The sequence below is a fragment of the Schistocerca piceifrons genome, chromosome 4, assembly GCF_021461385.2.
Source record: "Schistocerca piceifrons isolate TAMUIC-IGC-003096 chromosome 4, iqSchPice1.1, whole genome shotgun sequence".
Classification (NCBI taxonomy): domain Eukaryota; kingdom Metazoa; phylum Arthropoda; class Insecta; order Orthoptera; family Acrididae; genus Schistocerca; species Schistocerca piceifrons.
The window spans coordinates 485,612,883-485,633,044 of record NC_060141.1 but is presented as its reverse complement, the minus strand read 5'-3'; the positions used below and the strand labels follow the sequence as shown (position 1 = coordinate 485,633,044).

Sequence of the window (20,162 nt, the reverse complement as noted above, 5' to 3'; positions counted from 1 at the left end):
GTATAATGGTGTGGGGTGTGTTTACATGGAATGGACTGGGTCTTCTGGTTCAAATGAACCAATCTTTAACTGGAAATGACTGTGTTCGGCTACTTGGAGATCATTCACTGACATTGATGGACTTCATGTTCCCAAACAACGATGGTATTTTTATGGATGAAAATCCACCGTGTCTCCGGCTCACAACTGTTCGCGATTGGCTTGAAGAATTTTCTGAACAACTGGAGAGATTGATTTGGCCACCCAGATCGTCTCACATGAATTCAATGGAACATTATGGCACATAATCTAGATGCCAGTTGGTGCACAAAATCCTGCACCGGCAAGACTTCTCCAATTATGGGCAGCTATAGAGGCAGCATCACTCAATACTTCTGCAGGGGACTTCTAACGAGTTGTTGAATCGATGCCAGGTCGAGTTGCTGCACTATGCCGGGAAAAACGAGGTTCGGCACGATATTATGAAGTATCCCATGACTTTTGTCGCCTCGGAGTGTATTCTTCCGAGGCTCATGCCCGCGGTTCTGTTGGTGATAGAAAGATAGGGTCAAGTGTTTTGGATAGCCCTTGGTCTAGGGACCATTTGTATATTCAACAAAATGGCTATCTTACTGTAACTATCCTACAGTAAAGGTTCAAAATATGTGTGCTTCATAGTTTCTCCAGCTTAGGCAAATGGAGCAAATCATATGGTTCTTTTGTATTAGGTGTGGTCTATGGTGGGCCTTAAGGGGCTTATGGAGATGCTATTTAGTTCATGGACGGTTCCTGAGAAAACCCGAATTTTTCGCCATTGGTTCAAATGGCCTTGAGCACTATGGGACTTAACATCTTAGGCCATCAGTCCCCTAGAACTTAGAACTACTTAAACCTAACTAACCTAAGGTCATCACACACATCCATGCCCGAGGCAGGATTCGAACCTGCGACCGTAGCAGTCCCGCGGTTCCGGACTGCAGCGCCTAGAACCGCACAGTTTTTGCCATTGTTTCGCCATCCGCAGCAGATATCTAATCAACTAACCGTAGCAAATTGCTCAAATTTTAACGGTATATTCTCTAGACATTTATGTAGGAGTACGACGTTTCAGTTTTCAAAAATTTGTATTCGTTATCGAGAAACACCACGAAAACTGGGTTTTGGATACCAAAACCGAGCCGCGGATTTCAAGACGGCTATGGACAGCAGGTGACTATATTTTTTACATTATATATCGAGCTTCCTTAGAAACTTTCTTAATGTCTTCACCCGTTTTTGAGATACAGAAGTCCAAAGTTACTCTAGGTGTACACGCAAAATACGCAGGTGGAATACGGTGTGAGGCAAAGATGTAGTTTATAAAGTGACATGGCACGGAGAAATATGCTGTAATATTTCTCCGCTGTCGTCAGAAGTTTTCTGGTGACTCCACGTTGTAGTACGGAAGCACTTCAAAAGTTTTGTGCACGTAAAATTCTGTCTTAGGTGTAAAATTAGTTTTGCATTATCTCAGTTTCACGTAAGTAAACTACTAAAATTTTACTAACCCATACAGTTCGTTTCATATGAGTCACATGTCTTGCTGTAGCAGGGAAAAGAAGAGAATCAGCGGAAGAATGCTGCTATCGGAGCACATAAGAGGCGAATATGCTCCTGTTTAAAAGACTCTGACTGAAAAGTGTGGTTCCGGCTGCACATTATATCTTCCTCGACACCTTAAAAATGTTCCCAAAAATTTTGGCATGCCAACACATTCGCACTTTTTATGCTGAGAGAGAGGAAGAGAGAGAAATGGACAGGGGAAGTGCGGAAGAGTCGGAAAAGTAACAAATACTGGAAGATAGTAGAGAGTTGAAGTGTTGTAGAAAAAACGAAGGAGATAAAGGCAGTGTGAGAGAAAGAGAGGGATAAAGTGGTAGTGGAACATAGTTGACGGTGCTAGGAAAAGAATGAAGGAGACAGTGCCAGTGGGACAAAAATAAAGAGAAGGAAAGAGTGGAAATGGATGAGAGCCAGTGATAATGAGAGATAGAGTATATGACAGTGACAACGAGGAAGAGATTGATATTGACAGTGAGAAGAGACAGCAGGACAGGAATAAATTAGGTATTAGCAGTAAGAGAATAAGAGGGAGCCGGTGACAATGGAGAGGAGACAGTAGTAGTCGGACAGAACGAAGGAGACTTTGGTTGTGAGACGTGAGATGGGGGACAGTGATAGAGTGATATAAAGAGACAATGTCAATGAGTTGGGGTGAATGAGTGAGTGACAGCGGGCAAGTGGGAGTGGATGCTTATGAACGACTTACAGTGATGGGCTGGTGATTGTGAGCGAGTTACGGTTTGGGAAGCTATGGGTGTGAGAGGTGAGTTGCATGTTAAAAAGAACATGAATATGTTCAGATGCCAGAATTTCTGGAAAAAATTTTAAAGATGCTGAGGTAGGTAGAATGAGGTGGCAGGTACCCTTTTCAGTCAGAGTCTTTTAAACAAGAGTATATTGGCCTTCTTTATTAGCTCCTATAGGAACATTTTTAAGCTGGTAATATATAAATAAAATGTGTGCCGAGTTTATGGTACTACTGTGATCAGACATTTTGCTTGGCACTGTCATAAACTCGATTTTTGCAGCAGGTGATTGCGGAAAAACGTATAAGATTATAGACACTCTCGTACGTTACAGATGCTGTGAAAAAAATTGATTTTATTTTGTGTTAAGCTGTGACTTGAAAGTGGTTGCATGACAGAAACTAGTTTTCTGGAAAGAGATGTACATTACAACGCTTTCAAGTGGTTCCACAATGTCGTTATTTATAACTAAATGTTGATGACCAGCCAGGGGTTAAATCTGTCCTGAACATCTGTCCCGTGCCTTACGACTGACCACTGTCTCTCGACACTTCAATTAAAATGATTAAATCACGAATCGGCATTAACATCACGAAAATATTGCTATGGATGTATAACCCAGTAAATTACGAATAATTCAGAATATCTCTAATTTTTCTGTTTAGGAAGGAAAGGCAGCACAATTGGATTTTAAAGTTCCACGATTGGTTATAACTAACTTCAAATAAAGCTTAGCCTAAGGTATTAATTGGACTATTTCAGACCTTACATGTCAATAGTTTTTCACCTCTCAGAATATGTGGCTGTCTGGGGTATAACGTTACAACCATGTTAACAAAGCAGGATTCTCCATGTTATCACATATAGATGGTGTTTATAAAATAGTTATACGAAAGTAACTTTTAATTGTGAAAGTGTAAATAACTAATATAAATGTTTGATGCATCTTCAAATTCTGTTCCCACCTCACACTGTTAGTTGCCGATATCCGGGTAGGTGGCATTCCTGCAGTCATCATGAAGTCTTATAACGTATTTGGGTTTGCGCAATTGTTGTTTCTCGTTTCACTCATCCATATCCACTACTACAACTCAGAGACAATTCAGGGCTAAATATCCCAAGCCACCAGCTTAAAGACAAACTTATTTAATTGGTACAATCGTCTCAGCGAAACTGGCTGTGTATCACGTAAGACACCGGGTCATGGTCGGCCAGCAGTCTCTGACGGAGCATCTGAACAAGTGACCCGGTAAAGCAACAAGGCGAGCTAGGTTAGAATTGAATGCGCCTACTGTTACAGTGTTGAAGGTATTACGGAAATGCCTGTCATTCACAGCCTGCATACTGGAACTGTTACAAGCTTTAAGAGAAAGTGACAAAGAAAAACGAGCTGCGTTTTGTGTAGAAAAAAAATGCAGACTAAGGTGACATTCTTAGTAAAATTGTGTTCACTGACGAATCTAGCTTCCATACGTGCCGTGAAGTTAATCGGCATAATGTTCGGATACGGGGTGAGCAGAAAGCACGTCATGAAATCGAACACGTACGGGACTCGCCTAAGTTGTTTTTTGCGGTGGAAGCGGTAACAAGATTTACGATATTTTCTTTTTTTTCCGCGTCATCTGTAACTGGAATATCGTATCTGGACATGCTTGAACATTATCTAATGCCTCAGTTACAACAAGGTATGGGTACAGAATTTGTTTCCCACCAAGATAGTTCGTCACGCATTTTTATCTGGGAGTAGTCGCATATCTCCGTAGGAATGTCCCGACTTGGACTGGACGTGGTGGGACAGTATATGGGCCGTCACGATCACCTAATTTACCTACAGTGGATACCTGTGTCTTGGGTTACCTTGAAGACAGTGTGTGTGTTCTTCCGCGTCCGGGAAACACCTGCGAGTTGGGACAACTGATAACAAGCAATTGCCAGCATGCATCAAGATTTACTTCATAGGATTTGGCGGAAAATTGATTACAGATGGGACACTGGTTGTGTTACAATAGCTTTTTCACAGTCAAAGGTTACTTTTTAATAACTAATTTATAAACACCCTGTACGCCGTGTAATATGTTGTCATATAACAATGTTTGTAGCTTAATAATCAAAGATGTCACGGAATATTAAAGAATATAAATTTTCGATAGAGAATTGTTCCACTAACAAGATTTCAGAGACTCAATCAATGCTGGAAGACGAAAAGGGACAGTTGATAGGACATCTAAACAGTCACAGCTTTGAGTTAACATTTGCCCAGGCGGCAGATAAGGTAGCACCATACTGAACTAGCTCAAACAGTGTTTGAAGCCATGCGGCAGCTACAATCACACTGGTTCGAAGTGCACTTTGAGAGACAGGAAAGGCATTTCCAAGACTTTCCTGAACTGCGAGTATGTTTCAGAACTCTCTGCAACCTTCTAGAAGCTTTACTGATTTCCTGTGCGTAGATATACACGCCACAGTTGGGTAGCTTTATATCATCATATTTACGTATGAGGAGGACCTACCTCGACACATAGCTGCGGCTGCGCCAGTGCAACGTGAGAATCCAAGCGCAATGAAGTATTCGACAGTGAGCTACCAGATTCAGATCACGTTCAGATGTTAATCTATTCTGTTATGGTCTGTGAAACTTTCACAGCAAAGATAGTTACTGAGGTACTTCGTCCACCAATTAGCAACGAGAATAGTGCTGGGTCACAGAGGGAACTGACTACGTCTCTGAGAGGCGCGCTATAGGGAATTTGTTGGACAAAATTACTCTAGCCGCAATAAACTGCTAATCGACACGTTTGTCTCTAATCGGAAATAAATATTACTTTTCTGGATGCTTCTACAGCGCTTTAGAAAGCTTTAGTGAGTAAATGTATACACTGCTGACCATGAAAATTGCAACACCAGGTATGATAGCAAATAATGTTTTTCCTATCGTGCGTATACAAGATTAGTAGGAAGAATATATCTTTATATTTATAGGTAACTTGAGAGTATCCCGACTACGAAATGTAGTAGACGGAGCAACTACCTCTGCAGCAAAAATGGCTAAAGTAGTGGCATCGAGTTGAAGAGAGCTTGGATGACAGACAGATAAATGTACGTCATTCCATCCTACTTCAACTCTATCCCTATTGTGGCTGGTGACTGATGAGTCAGCAGACCATGTTCAGCTGATTTCAGAGGATGAGAAATGCTGGATAGGGTAACAGCTGAACCCCCTCTGTCTAGAAATAGATCAATACAGCACGTCCTGTCTTGCGGTACCTCGTTGATAGATATTCACATTGAGACCTCGAAAACAGGGTGCTGCCATCTGTTAAAACAAGCTCCAGGCAAATGGACCGTGAACATGGTGTAAGCCAAAGTACGATTATTTGTTTCCTGCATGACATCCTCTACTATCCCCATCACCTGCAACGAGTGTAAGGATTAGCAGCAGCTGATTTCCGTCTACGGAAAGGATTTTGTCGACGGTTTTTGCACCAGACCATCACAATTATGGGATTTCTGTCATTAGGTCTCTTTACCGACGAATCGTCCACCCCCGGTAGCTGAGTGGTCAGTGCGACAGAATGTCAATCCTAAGGGCCCGGGTTCGATTCCCTGCTGGGTCGGAGGTTTTCCCCGCTCAGTGACTGGGTATTGTGTTGTCCTAATAATCATCATTTCCTCGCCATCGACGCCCAAGTCGTCCAAATGTCGTCAAATCGATAGACTTGCACCCGGCGAACGGTTTACCCGACGGAAAGCCCTAGTCACACAACTAGCATCATCAGTCTGCATAATCGTTATCTGTGGTCTACAGACACGGCACGTGGTCAGAGAAACTTTCATTCGTCAGCGCCATCTACCGTGGTGATGATGCGTTTCTGGACACGTATTCATAAGACCTTTTTTCATCCATTTTCAGTCAGGTATCCTCCGTTCCTGTAGTTTGTTCGTTTTATTGATGTTCATCCAGCAACAGTTTACCGAAGTACTGGAGCGATGGTTGATAAATTTCTGTTTTGAATTTCTTTATTTTTCTTTTTTGTTGAGGAAATTGCGTTTTCGAGCGCTATATGATAGATCTGTATTGCTTTCTTTATTTTTACTACAACACCCCTCTGTTTCACGCAAAAATTATCTGTTTTCGAATAAAACCTGAATTAAATATTGAAAATTTCAGTTTTGCTATAAATAATGTTTATTAGTAAGGAACACACAGAAGTGTAACTATGTGGACCAAAAATGTTCCGTAGGTTACCTGGCCCTTTATTATATCCCCATTCTGTTTCTAGACCGTTCACCACTTCCGGTTTAGGGGAACGTAGTAAGAAAGCGATCGTTTTAAGGTAGTGCCCGACAGGTATGCAACACACCAAATGTACAGGTAATGCAGGTACGACCACCTTAACTGACCAAAGCTACTAAGAAAACTACCGTAGTTTACCTTTACTTATGGTAATTTACGGAAGCCTACAGTAGGTTTACAACTCTTGTTTAGAGTATTGCCCTCTTGAAGCCATTGATTCAATATTCGTACACTAGTCATGAGATACCGAGTAGCAATATTGCAGGATGAGAAACCGCTGTCTCGAAACGTCACTTTCCTGCTGCTTTCGAGGGCTGACGTTTGTTAGTAGCTTTTTCATCAGTATCTGACAGTGGTTCAGATCCTCCCAGTCCCATACAGAGGAAAGGCCAGAAATACTCATGTTTCACACCGTGGTCTCATCTTATATAGAGGGCGCTGCCGCTGTGCGATCATGTCACGTGGGCCCATCCACTGCCGCTATAGTGTCCCAGCACTTGTCCTGCTGTTACCGCTGTTCTCTTAAGCCTTCGATACGCGCCATTGATAGTAACAGAGTGACTGATCTTCCTGCATTTACGTTTACGTTTGAACATGCTTACGACGACTTTCTCTACACTCTGGACTTAGCTTCTGGCCAATTCTTCTCTTGAACTCCGCCGTCATCAACAGCAGGGACCGCCTGTGTGTTCCATTGATTTCTTCGCCATCATCAGTGTGAACGATCACAATCACGTAGGAAGCTAGCGACTATTCTCGTAAACATGTGTAGATCTGTAGTTAAACTGGCACGCTCCGTAAAAAGTCATGCAGCAAGTGAAGAACGACTTTATTGATCACAAAGTGTGAATGCAAAGTTTCGGAATTATTTCCATCTTAAGATATCACAGCCAAAACAGTTGCAGGATACCAGTCATCCTTTACCGTTAAGAATTTCAACAGTTGCTGTTTCAGCCATGTTTAAAATCTTAATAGATATGTAACACACGAACTGGTATACAAAAGTACATAATATCTTTTTAGTAGTAATAACTAAGCAACATTGAACAAAAGTGCAAACAGGGTTCCATTCCTACCTACCCAAGTGCAAAGGTACCACAAGGACAATAGCATTACCAGTTGTGTACGTAACATGAGGTGACAGTCTTCTAAGGTAGTTCCCATGCAACCATGATAAGAAGACAAAATTGCCACAGGTTGCAGTAGAATAAAGATGTTGCCACCGTTTCAGGTATACAATGTGGTTATAATTAAACTTCCGCTACTTGATTCACTGTAGAAGGAAAACAATTTACCGTATGGGAACCCAACTGAAGGATTTGCGTTGTTAGTAGTTTTAACGTCAAGACCTGCCTTTAGGCCCGTTACTGCACGGTTCAAAATGGTTCTGAGCACTATGGGACTTAACATATGAGGTCATCAGTCCCCTAGAACTCAGAACTACTTAAACCTAACTAAACTAAGGACACCACACATGTCCATGCCCAAGGCAGGATTCGAACCTGCGACCGAAGCGGTCGCGCGGTTCCAGACTGAAGCGCCTGGAACCGCTCGGTCACACCGGCCGGCTACTGTACGGCAACGTACGGTTGACACAAGCTTCGTGTACATTACGGTTGAAAGACAGTAAACATGGGTCTGGAGGAGATGAGCAGGGCTTTACTCGTAAATCTGTCTTACCAAAAGAACAGCAATAGTGCTGCTGATCTTCGTCAGTATCGACACGTTAAAGGAATTCTAAGAGGTTCTCGTTCCTCCCCCGGACTGGAAAACATGATTCGGAATGAGATTTTCACTCTGCAGCGGAGTGTGCGCTGATATGAAATTTCCTGGTAGATCAGTTTCTGTGAATTTTGGAAGGTAGGAGACGAGGTACTGGCAGAATTGAAGCTTTGAGGGCTGGTCGTGAGTCGTGCTTGGGTAGCTCAGTTGGTAGAGCACTTGCCCGCGAAAGGCAAAGGTCGCGAGTTCGAGTCTCGGTCAGGTACACAGTTTTAATCCGCCAGAAAGTTTCAATGATTCGGAAGTTCGAATTAACTGGCGGTTTGGGTACTGCTCATAGGACAGGCTGAAGGCCAATTGCGCCACAGATTGTTGCATAAGTTGCTGTTGGCATGACGGTGAGTGCTGGAAACAATGTGCGATCTTCAAGCAGTGCACGAGCTGACAGCTGAACATCCCTTGGTTCAACGTTGTTACGGGCAGCAGTAGAGCAATCAGCTATCGCGGAAGGTCGTGACAATGAACATCGTTTGTAGCCTCGAACGTGAACTTGGTACGCAATTAACAAATGTTACCTCTCTTGTGGAAACTGAAATGCATTTATTTCAATGGTTTTTTTAGTTATGTTTTTTCCGCATATCCTTACAAATTTTTCAAAAATCTTTCATAGTTATATAGTTCCATGTGGCTTTTCGCTGATGATGCTTTAGTATACAGAGAAGTCGCAGCATTAGAAAATTGCAGCGAATTGCAGGAAGATCTGCAGCGGATAGGCACTTGGTGCAGGGAGTGGCAACTGACCCGTAACATAGACAAATGTAATGCATTGCGAATACATAGAAAGAAGGAGCCTTTATTGTACGATTATATGATAGCGGAACAAACACTGGTAGCAGTTACTTCTGTAAAATATCTGGGAGTATGTGTACGGAACGATTTGAAGTGGAATGATCATATAAAATTAATTGTTGGTAAGGCGGGTACCAGATTGAGATTCATTGGGAGAGTCCTTAGAAAATGTAGTCCATCAACAAAGGAGGTGGCTTACAAAACACTCGTTCGACCTATACTTGAGTATTGCTCATCAGTGTGGGATTGACAGAGGAGATAGAGAAGATCCAAAGAAGAGCAGCGCGTTTCGTCACAGGGTTATTTGGTAAGCCTGATAGCGTTACAGAAATGTTTAGCAAACTCAAGTGGCAGACTCTTCAAGAAAGGCGCTCTGCATCGCGGTGTAGCTTGCTGTCCAGGTTTCGAGAGTGTGTGTTTCTGGATGAGGTATCGAATATATTGCCTCCCCCTACTTATACCTCCCGAGGAGATCACGAATGTAAAATTAGAGAGATTCCAGCGTGCATGGAGGCTTTCCGGCAGTCGTTCTTCCCGCGAACCATACACGAGTGGAACAGGAAAGGGAGGTAATGACAGTGGCACGTAAAGTGCCCTCCACCACACACCGTTGGGTGGCTTGCGGAGTATAAATGTAGATGTAGATGTAGAACACTCGTTTTTCACACGGGCCCTCTCAAGTGGAAAAAGTTTGACTGTAGCCACCCTGTACTATAATAATAAGTTACATACAATGACAAAATAAAAAAGTGGTGTATCAGGGCACATGGGAATAGAGCGTAATGAGCTATTTTAGTGAAATAATAAATGGAACATTAAAAATGTTACATGTAGATCACACGATCCAAGTAAGTGGCGCTATGCGTTCAAAGACGTAGGTAGGTCATTGACCACTAATCGTAAGATTGTTATAATTTAGTATCAATTGATATCAAGTCAAAATTAACAATTTTCTATGTTAACACCAGAATATAATGTGGAACAAAGCACCCTGTATTTGCAAACCTCAGTTTTATTTTAATGGTTTTGCTCCGCTGCAGAAGTGCCAGTGGGCTGCCGAAATGGCAGCCTCGCCACGGTGTTACAATAACTTGTCAGAGGTTTTTACACTACTGGCCATTAAAATTGCTACACCAAGAAGAAATTCAGATGATAAACGGATATTCATAAGACAAATATATTATACTAGAACTGACATGTGAGTACATTTTCACGCAATTTGGGTGCATAGATCCTGAGAAATCAGTACCCAGAACAACCACCTCTGGCCGTAATAACGGTCTTGATACGCCTGGGCATTGAGTCAAACAGAGATTGGATGGCGTGTACAGGTACAGCTACCCATGTAACTTCGACAAGATACCACCGTACATCAAGAGTAGTGACTGGCGTATTGTGACGAGCTAGTTGCTCGGCCGCCATAGACCAGACGTTTTCAGATGGTGAGAGATCTGGAGAATGTGCTGGCCAGGGCAGCAGTCAAACATTTTCTGTATCCAGAAAGGCCCGTACAGGACCTGCAACATGCGGTCGTGCATTATCCTGCTGAAATGTAGGGTTTCGCAGGAATCGAATGATGGGTAGAGCCACGGGTCGTAACACATCTGAAATGTAGCGCCCACTGTTCAAAGTGCCGTCAATGCGAACAAGAGGTGACCGAGGCGTGTAACCAAGGGCAGCCCATACCATCACGCCAGGTGATACGCCAGTATGGCGATGACGAATACACGCTTCCAATGTGCTTCACCGCGATGTCGCCAAACACGGATGCGACCATCATGATGCTGTAAACAGAACCTGGATTCATCTGAAAAAATGACGTTTTGCCATTCGTACACCCAGGTTCGTCGTTGAGTACACCATCGCAGGCGCTCCTGTCTGTGATGCAGCGTCAACGGTAACCGCAGCCATGGTCTCCGAGCTGAAAGTCCATGCTGCTGCAAACGTCGTCGAACTGTTCGGGGAGATGGTTGTTGTCTTGCAAACGTCCCCATCTGTTAACTCAGGGGTCGAGACGTGGCTGCACGATCCGTTACAGCCATGCGGATAAGATGCCTGTCCTCTCGACTGCTAGTGATACGAGGCCGTTGGGATCCAGCTCGGCGTTCCGTATTACCCTCCTGAACTCACCGATTCCATATGCTGCTAAGTCATTGGATCTCGACCAACGCGAGCAGCAATGTCGCGATACGATAAACCGCAATCGCGACAGGCTACAATCCGACCTTTATCAAAGTCGGAAACGTGATGGTACGCATTTCTGCTCCTTTCACGAGGCATCACAACAACGTTTCACCAGGCAACGCCGGTCAACTGCTGTTTGTGTATGAGAAATCGGTTGGAAACTTTCCTCATGTCAGCACGTCGTAGGTGTCACCACTGGCGCCAACCTTGTGTGAATGCTCTGAAAAGCTAATCATTTGCATATCACATCTTCTTCCTGTCGGTTAAATTTCGCGTCTGTAGCACGTCGTCTTCGTGGTGTAGCAATTTTAATGGCCAGTAGTGAACTTCCTTGACGGTTTGTGGTACCATCCCGTTACGGTGAAGAGCGTCCCGCGCTGTTGCAGGCAAGTTCGCGCGCTCGGTGTCGCTGTCCGGGACGGCGCTGAGCCCCTGGGCGCACGTGTCGACGGCGGAGGCGCGGCGGCGCGCCTTCCGGCTGGGCGAGCTGGTCGAATGTCCTCCGGAGCAGCTGCACGACGGCCAGGGACTGCGGCAGTGCCTCTCCAAGAAGCGCGCCAAGTTCCTGGTCCGCAAGGCCGCCAAAGTACTCGTAAGTGCAGCGCGGCCGCCACGTGGCGCCCGGCTTTCGCCACTCGCCGGTAATTTCCCTTCGAGATTGCCTCACGCATTAAACTGTGCGGACTGGCAGACTTCTTACCTATTCAGCTATCCAACCACGAGTCACTGCTCTCTCCCATAGCTTCAATTCAGCCGGCAACTCTCTCCTACTTACCAGATTTCACAGAAGTTGCCCAGCGTTCTCTGCAGGACTTTCAGAGCACTCTCGGAACAAAGGATCATCATCATCATCGTCGTCTTCATCTTCTACATCGCACCTCGCGGTCTAGTAGTTGGCGTCGTGGCCTCTAGATCGCGGGGTCCCGGATTCGATTCTTTGTCGGGTCGCAGGTATGCTTCTCTTCGCGACTAGGTGTTTGTGTTATCCTAATCATTTCACCTCATCTTCTTCTAGGCGCAAACCGACAAATAGAAAGTCTTGTATCAGGCGGCTGAGCAACCACAGATGAGGTCTATAGTTGACTATTCTTTGAATTTATCTCTCTACAAGAAAGTTATATTAACATTTAAGGTCGCAACTGACATAAATGCTTATGTAACTTAAATAATATCTCTGAGTTTAGTCTTGAATTATGAGCTAAGACTGCATGTAATTTTTTGCCTTCTACTCATATCTGGATCCAATTACTTTCATGCTTAAGAAAAAAGACACTGCTTTGTGCTCAAGCCAAAGTTACTGAGTAGCTTAAACTTGTGTGGTTGCATTTCAAATACACCGAAGTGCCAAAGAAACTAATATAGGCATGCGTATTCAAATGGTTCAAATGGCTCTGAGCACTATGTGACTTAACTTATGAGGTCATCAGTCCCCTAGAACTTAGAACTACTTATACCTAACTAACGTAAGGATATCACACACATCCATGCCCGAGGCAGGATTCGAACCTGTGACCGTAGCGGTTGCGCGGTTCCAGACTGTAGCGCCTAGAACCGCTTGCCACTCCGGCCGGTTGCGTATTCAAATACAGAGATATGTAACAGGCGGAATACGGAGCTGCGGTCAGCAACGCCTATATAAGACAGCAAGAGATTAGCGCAGTTGTTAGATCGGCTACTGCTATTAGAATGGCATGTTATCAAGAATTGTGTTTGGACGTGGTGTTATAGTCGGCGCACGAGCGATGGGCACAGCATGTCCGAGGTTGGAGTGAAGTGGGGATTTTCCCGTACGACCGTTTCAGGAGTGTACCGTGAATATAAGGAATCCAGTAAAACATCAAATCTCCGACATCGCTGCGTCCGAAAAAATATCCTGCAAGAACGGGACCAACAATAACTGAAGAAAATCGCTCAACGTGACGGAAATGCAACCCCTTCGCAAATTGCTGCAGATATCAATGCTGGGTCAGCAACAATTGTCAGCGTGCGAACCATTCAACGGAACAACATCGATATGGGCTTTCGGAGTCGAAGGCCCACTCGTGTACCCTTGATGACTGCATGACAAAAGGTTTTATGCTTCGTCTGGGCTCTTCACACAGACATTGGACTGTTGATGATTGGAAACGTGTTGCCTGGTCGGACGAGTCTCGTTTCAAATTCTATGGAACAGGTGGACGTGTACAAGTATGGAGACAACCTCATGAATCCATGGACCCTGCATGTCAGCAGGGGACTGTTCAAGCTGGTGGAGGCTTGTAATGGGGTGGGGCGTGTGCAGTTGGAGTGATATGGGAACCCCGAAACGTCTAGATACGACTATGTCAAGTGACACGGACACAAGCATCCTTTCTGATCACCTGCATCCATTCACGCCCATTGTGCATTCCGACGGACTTGGGCAATTCCAGCAGGATAATGCGACACCCCGTACGGCCAGAATTGCTACAAAGTGGCTCCAGGAACACTCGTCTGAGTTTAAACACTTCCGCTGGCCTCCAAACTCCCGAGACATGAACATTGTTGAGCATATCTGGGATACGTTGCAACGTGCTGTTCAGAAGAGATCTCCACTCCCTCGTACTCTTACGGATTTATGGACAGCCCTGCAGGATTCATGGTGTCAATTTCCTCCAGCACTACATCAGACATTAGTCAAGTCCATGTCACATCGTGTTGCGGCACTTCTGCGTACTCGCGGGGACACAGACGATATGTATCACTTTCTTTGGCTCTTAAATTTATGTATCTATTGTAAAATTATCTACACCACGTAACCTAATGAAGCATCAGACTTCGAAGGCAAATAAATTATGAACAGATTCTGTTGGACGATAGACTTAAGTAATGGCTGTTAATAATGAAAATAAGTTAATAGCATTATGCAAAACTACGCTAGCTTCCACTGGTACAATTACAGTGGCCGTATTTAACTTTAATGGTTCGGAATAGTAAAGAATAGGAATTGATGCAAGGAAGGCTGAAAGAATCGTTTCAGTCGTTACCATTTCAATCAGAAACAGACACGTTCATCATAACGAAGGAGGAGGAGAGGAGGAGATTAGTGTTTAACGTCCCGTCGACAACGAGGTCATTAGAGACGGAGCGCAAGCTCGGGTGAGGGAAGGATGGGGAAGGAAATCAGCCGTGCCCTTTCAAAGGAACCATCCCGGCATTTGCCTGAAGCGGTTTAGGGAAATCACGGAAAACCTAAATCAGGATGGCCGGAGACGGGATTGAACCGTCGTCCTCCCGAATGCCATAACGAAGGCAGCAATCGCAGTGGTAATCGTAAAACCAAACAAAACAGAGTGGAATGGAATGGCTATATACACTGAAACATGAAACAAACCAGCAGCTTTAGCTCCTTACTGTACGCTTACTCTTCGACAAATGAATCATAGGCCGGCCAGGGTGGCCGGGCGGTGCTAGGCGCTACAGTCTGGAACCGCGCGACCGCTACGGTCGCAGATTCAAATCCTGCCTCGGGCATGGATGTGTGTGATGTTCTTAGGTTAGTTAGGTTTAAGTAGTTCTAAGTTCTAGGGGACAGATGACCTCAGAAGTTAAGTCCCATAGTGCTCAGAGCCATTTGAACCATTTGAAATAAATCATAGGGATGTAGAATGCGGTTATTTACATTACATGCATAGAATCCTTTGAAAAATGAGAATCTTTCTTAAATTACTAAGCGATTCAAGGTCTCCCGCCCAGTAATTCCATAAGATAATTTCATAGCTCTCCGCTAGCGAGAAGGTTCGCTTCGAACGCAAATCTCTTTGTCCTCCAACGTCTTCCCACCATCTCCACGTCGCTACTTTGGCCCAGTTTTGTTCTTCCTTCCGAGTGCTTTTTTTGCACTTCTTATAGCCGCTTATCTCTCCGCCTACCCGCTGATCCCTCGCCTTCCACCTCCATCGCATGTATCTTCCAAGGCATCCCCTTGTCAAACGTGCTCTACACATACCCATAGGATCCATAACTTTAAACTCATTTTTTCCTCAATCCTGCCGACCGGTATGGCCGTGCGCTTCTAAGCGCTTCGGTTTGGAACCGCGTGACCGCTACGGTCGCAGGTTCGAATCCTGCCTCGGGCATGGATGTGTGTGATGTCCTTAGGTTTGTTAGGTTTAAGTAGTTCTAAGTTCTAGGGGACTGATGACCTCAGAAGTTAATTCCCATAGTGCTCAGAGCCATTTGAACCATTTGACACAGGTTTCTGCAGGCTACAACAGAACTGGTACATATAGGGTGTACCACGTAATCACTTTCCCAGGGGACATCTTTGTTCCACATCATTTCTCTCATACTCTTCATAAAACTATCAGCTTGCCTTATACTTTCACTTTTCTTTTCGTCATTTCTTGCATTTTCCTGCATTAAGTTCCCATTGGTACTTGAAAAATACCACTGTTTTCTGCTGCACCCTCCTCAGCGTCACGTTCACCGTTGTTCTATACTTTTTTCTTGTAGCGACCACCGACTCACAGTTAATTTAAGGCCATATTCTTCTGTTCAATACAACTATACTTCCTCCTTGTAGTTCTCCCACACTACTACTGTCATCCTGTTTCCTATGCCTCTTGCCACTTGAGTCATTATATACGGTCCAGTCAGATTAGTGTGACCAGCGCTTATGTTCAACGTCAACGAGCAGTACCCACTAACAAACGGTAGGTGCCAGCACTAGCAGTGAAGGTTAAATTAAGAGCGCGGGAGGACGCGGGAAACAGTGCCCTAGCTGTCGTGATGCGGATACGGAAGTGTTAATCTGTTACTTATATGGATATGGTGTCTGTTCTTTCGGACATTGATGACCTGCAGCCGTATAGAACGAAATTAGAATTATATTAACACCTTCAGCTGCTGACGGGCGTTGATATACATCAACGGAGACAGGTGAAAATGTGTGCCTTGACGGGACTCGAACCCGGAATCTCCTGCTTACATGGCAGACGCTCTATCCATCTGAGCCACCGAGGACACAGAGGATAGTGCGACTGCAGGGACTACCACGCGCACGTCTCCCGCGAGACCCACATTCTCACCTTGAATGGCCACACACTGCATTCGTAGCGTCCCACCCCAACTCACTCATTACTCGTGAAAGACATTCTTACCAAGTCCCGTAAGAGTTCGGGGAATATGTGTACATCCGCACAGAAGAAGAAGGTCATGGCCGGTATTGCCAGAACTATATACTTACAGGGATATGTTAATCCGTACGGAAATCTCACAAGTGCACAAGTCGGCACTACGAAATATTTCTATCTCCCGCTACCACACGCAAAACTGCTCCACTCTCCAAGTCTTTCCCGCGACTGTGCGTCCGTCGCGCCGTACTGTCCAGGACTATCTCGTGTCCTCTCCCATACTGTCGAGCACGTGTCCTTTTTGGAACGATCACTGTGATTGTTTAGAACGCTCCCGCCCTGCCTCCAAGCCAACACACACTCACAAACATGATGAAACGCAGTCGAAATACTGGATTTACATTTAAATAACTTGGAATTAAATAAATATTCCTACGGCTGGATCAAAAGAATAGCAACAGAAGGTAATCCAGTAGACTAATGTCTCTGTGCTTTCTAGAACACAGTAAATATTTAACCAATTTCTTCATGAATAGTATATATAGGATATAAACAAAAACATACACGAATAAATATATTTATAAGCATGCTGCTACCATTTTTTCGTGTAACTGTGGAGTACTTATGGCCTGACTCGATCGATAGTAATCGGCCACTTTGACCGTCAATAACGCATGTACTATTCAAGTTATATCCCTGTAATTCATACCAATTCAGGTTTACACTAATAGCTTTCTAAAGACATGTCGATCGACAAAATCGGATGAATCGTTCAGATTTTGGAAATTCGTTGCTGGGTGTTACTTGCATAATTTATCGTCAGATACTTAACTTTAAACTAATAATGATATTGAAAATGTGATTACACCATCAGAATCGTCGTGCAGATAATGGTAACGTACATGTTTCTTTTTGAGATATCATGATTCATCTGGCTACTATTAATTTCTATACGAACTGTAAAATGTCTGCCATGATGGTTTCACAAAGTCCGCCACCTTTGGCGGCATACAAGTCTCTTTCGTCAACACAGTGTCACAGTTGCCAGCCATGTGGTCGGCCTGGACCCCGGCTAATGTTCGGCACCACAAAGTCCCAATTCTTACACAGTCCAATTTTTTACACAGTCCAATCTAGCCACTGTCACGAATGATGATGATGATGATGATGATGATGAAATGATGAGGAAAACACAAACACCCAGTCCCCAGGCAGAGAAAATCCCCAACCCGGCTGGAAATCGAACCTGGGACCCTATACCATCAGAAGCATTTGGAATTGAGGGGAAATTAAGAATGGCTGTGCCCTTTCTAGGATTCGAACTTTGGTCCTACTGGATGGAAAGCCCAAGTGCACCCCCCAGCACATGGAAACTGTCCAGATGCAGGAGAGGAAGGTTAGGTTAGTGTCCTTCACTTATTCTGATCGGGAAACTGACACTAAGATCGATCCTAATTACGTAATTAATCATAAATATTGGGCCTAATTACACAACTAAATGCATAGTACAACACAAGGACGGCATAAAATTGCAATACAACTCAAAAATTGGCGATGCCATACAACTGGTGTTGTCCTGTTGGGACATTGAAATTTTGTTGAAAGATATCGCTACAACAAAAGAAAGCTAAAAAGCAATGCCTGTCGAGAATCATTCCATGGTGCCCTAGCCATCTCCTCTACCCACTGGGTGGCACGTCATTGATATCAATTTAATAGGCCAAGTAATTAAATTGATCATGAGAGTCAGCTCTCATGGCGAATAAGCCGGATTATACTCACCTGGTAGGTCAGATGGAAATCCGTGGAGGGAAGATGATGTTATTTTTGAGGAACATTATTGAGAAACGACATTTGAAGCTGACTGCAGAGGGGATCTACACACCACACCATACATTTTGCGTAAGGTCCGTGCTATTACAAAACATGATCGTAGCGACTATGTTACCGTCACCCTGCATTAAAAGCGGTCTTGAGTCTACAGGCACACACTAGGCGCTGAAAACATTTCGCTCTCTGGTAGAAATGTTGTCTGTGATTTGGAATCAAGTCTGTCCATTCTACCATATACTTGCGGTGGATCCTGTAGATATTGTTTTTGTTGTTTTGTTGTGGTCTTCAGTCCTGAGACTGGTTTGATGCAGCTCTCCATGCTACTCTATCCTGTGCAAGCTTTTTCATCTCCCAGTACCTACTGCAACCTACATCCTTCTGAATCTGCTTAGTGTATTCATCTCTTGGTCTCCCTCTACGATTTTTACCCTCCACGCTGCCCTCCAATACTAAATTGGTGATCCCTTGATGCCTCAGAACATGTCCTACCAGCCGATCCCTTCTTCTGGTCAAGTTGTGCCACAAACTTCTCTTCTCCCCAATCCTATTCAATACTTCCTCATTAGTTATGTGATCTACCCATCTAATCTTCAGCATTCTTCTGTAGCACCACATTTCGAAAGCTTCTATTCTCTTCTTGTCCAAACTATTTATCGTCCATGTTTCACTTCCATACATGGCTACGCTCCATACGAATACTTTCAGAAATGACTTCCTGACACTTAAATCTATACTCGATGTTAACAAATTTCTCTTCTTCAGAAACGCTTTCCTTGCCATTGCCAGCCTACATTTTATATCCTCTCTACTTCGACCATCATCAGTTATTTTGCTCCCCAAATAGCAAAACTCCTTTACTACTTTAAGTGCCTCATTTCCTAATCTAATTCCCTCAGCATCACCCGACTTAATTCGACTACATTCCATTATCCTTGTTTTGCTTTTGTTGATGTTCATCTTATATCCTCCCTTCAAGACACTGTCCATTCCATTCAACTGCTCTTCCAAGTCCTTTGCTGTCTCTGACAGAATTACAATGTCATCGGCGAACCTCAAAGTTTTTATTTCTTCTCCATGAATTTTAATACCTACTCCGAATTTTTCTTTTGTTTCCTTTACAGCTTGCTCAATATACAGATTGAACAACATCGGGGAGAGGCTACAACCCTGTCTTACTCCCTTCCCAACCATTGCTTCCCTTTCATGTCCCTCGACTCTTATAACTGCCATCTGGTTTCTGTACAAATTGTAAATAGCCTTTCGCTCCCTGTATTTTACCCCTGCCACCTTTAGAATTTGAAAGAGAGTATTCCAGTCAACATTGTCAAAAGCTTCCTGTAGATATATCTTTTAATAATTAAGCCACTGGTGAATCATTTTCATGCCACTCTCATATCTCGAAACAAGTCACCTTTTTCGAACCTATCTACTAAGGATGCCATACAGCTAAAACTCCAGTGCTGTTTTATCGACAGTCCCTCTGCATCTTGTAAGTGCTCCTTCGTCTCTGCCCCGCCATTCCTGCAGCTTCGTCCATGCGGTCGTCCCAATTTAACTCGGACCTGTCGAAAGTCAGAGAACGCTATATCTAAGACCTTCTGTATCTCGTGGAGAGACAGGGTGAGCTGAGTTAATGCAACAGGACCACGTCTTGACCACTCGATGGAAATGGGAACACGCTGTCGTAGCCTCACCAAGCGTGTACAACCGTGCGCAATGTGTGAGGCCAGCACCAAACGAAGCTGTCCCCTGCAGCACCATGTAGTAGAGAAGACAGTACGAGTATTTATGGTGGTGTTTCTTGTTGGGAAAATTAGGAAGACTCCACATCACACATGGCATGGAGGAAGGTCGAGGATT

General features: G+C 44.2%; 1 protein-coding gene across 1 annotated transcript in view; it reads left to right on the top strand.

Annotated features, from left to right (window-relative positions):
• LOC124795933 (venom carboxylesterase-6-like) overlaps window positions 1–20,162 on the top strand; it is a 115,789-nt gene that overhangs the window by 62,785 nt on the left and 32,842 nt on the right. The window contains exon 5 of the mRNA XM_047260013.1: window positions 11,763–11,968. Within this exon, the coding sequence (XP_047115969.1) occupies window positions 11,763–11,968 (206 nt within the window). The remainder of the gene's footprint in view (window positions 1–11,762; window positions 11,969–20,162) is intronic.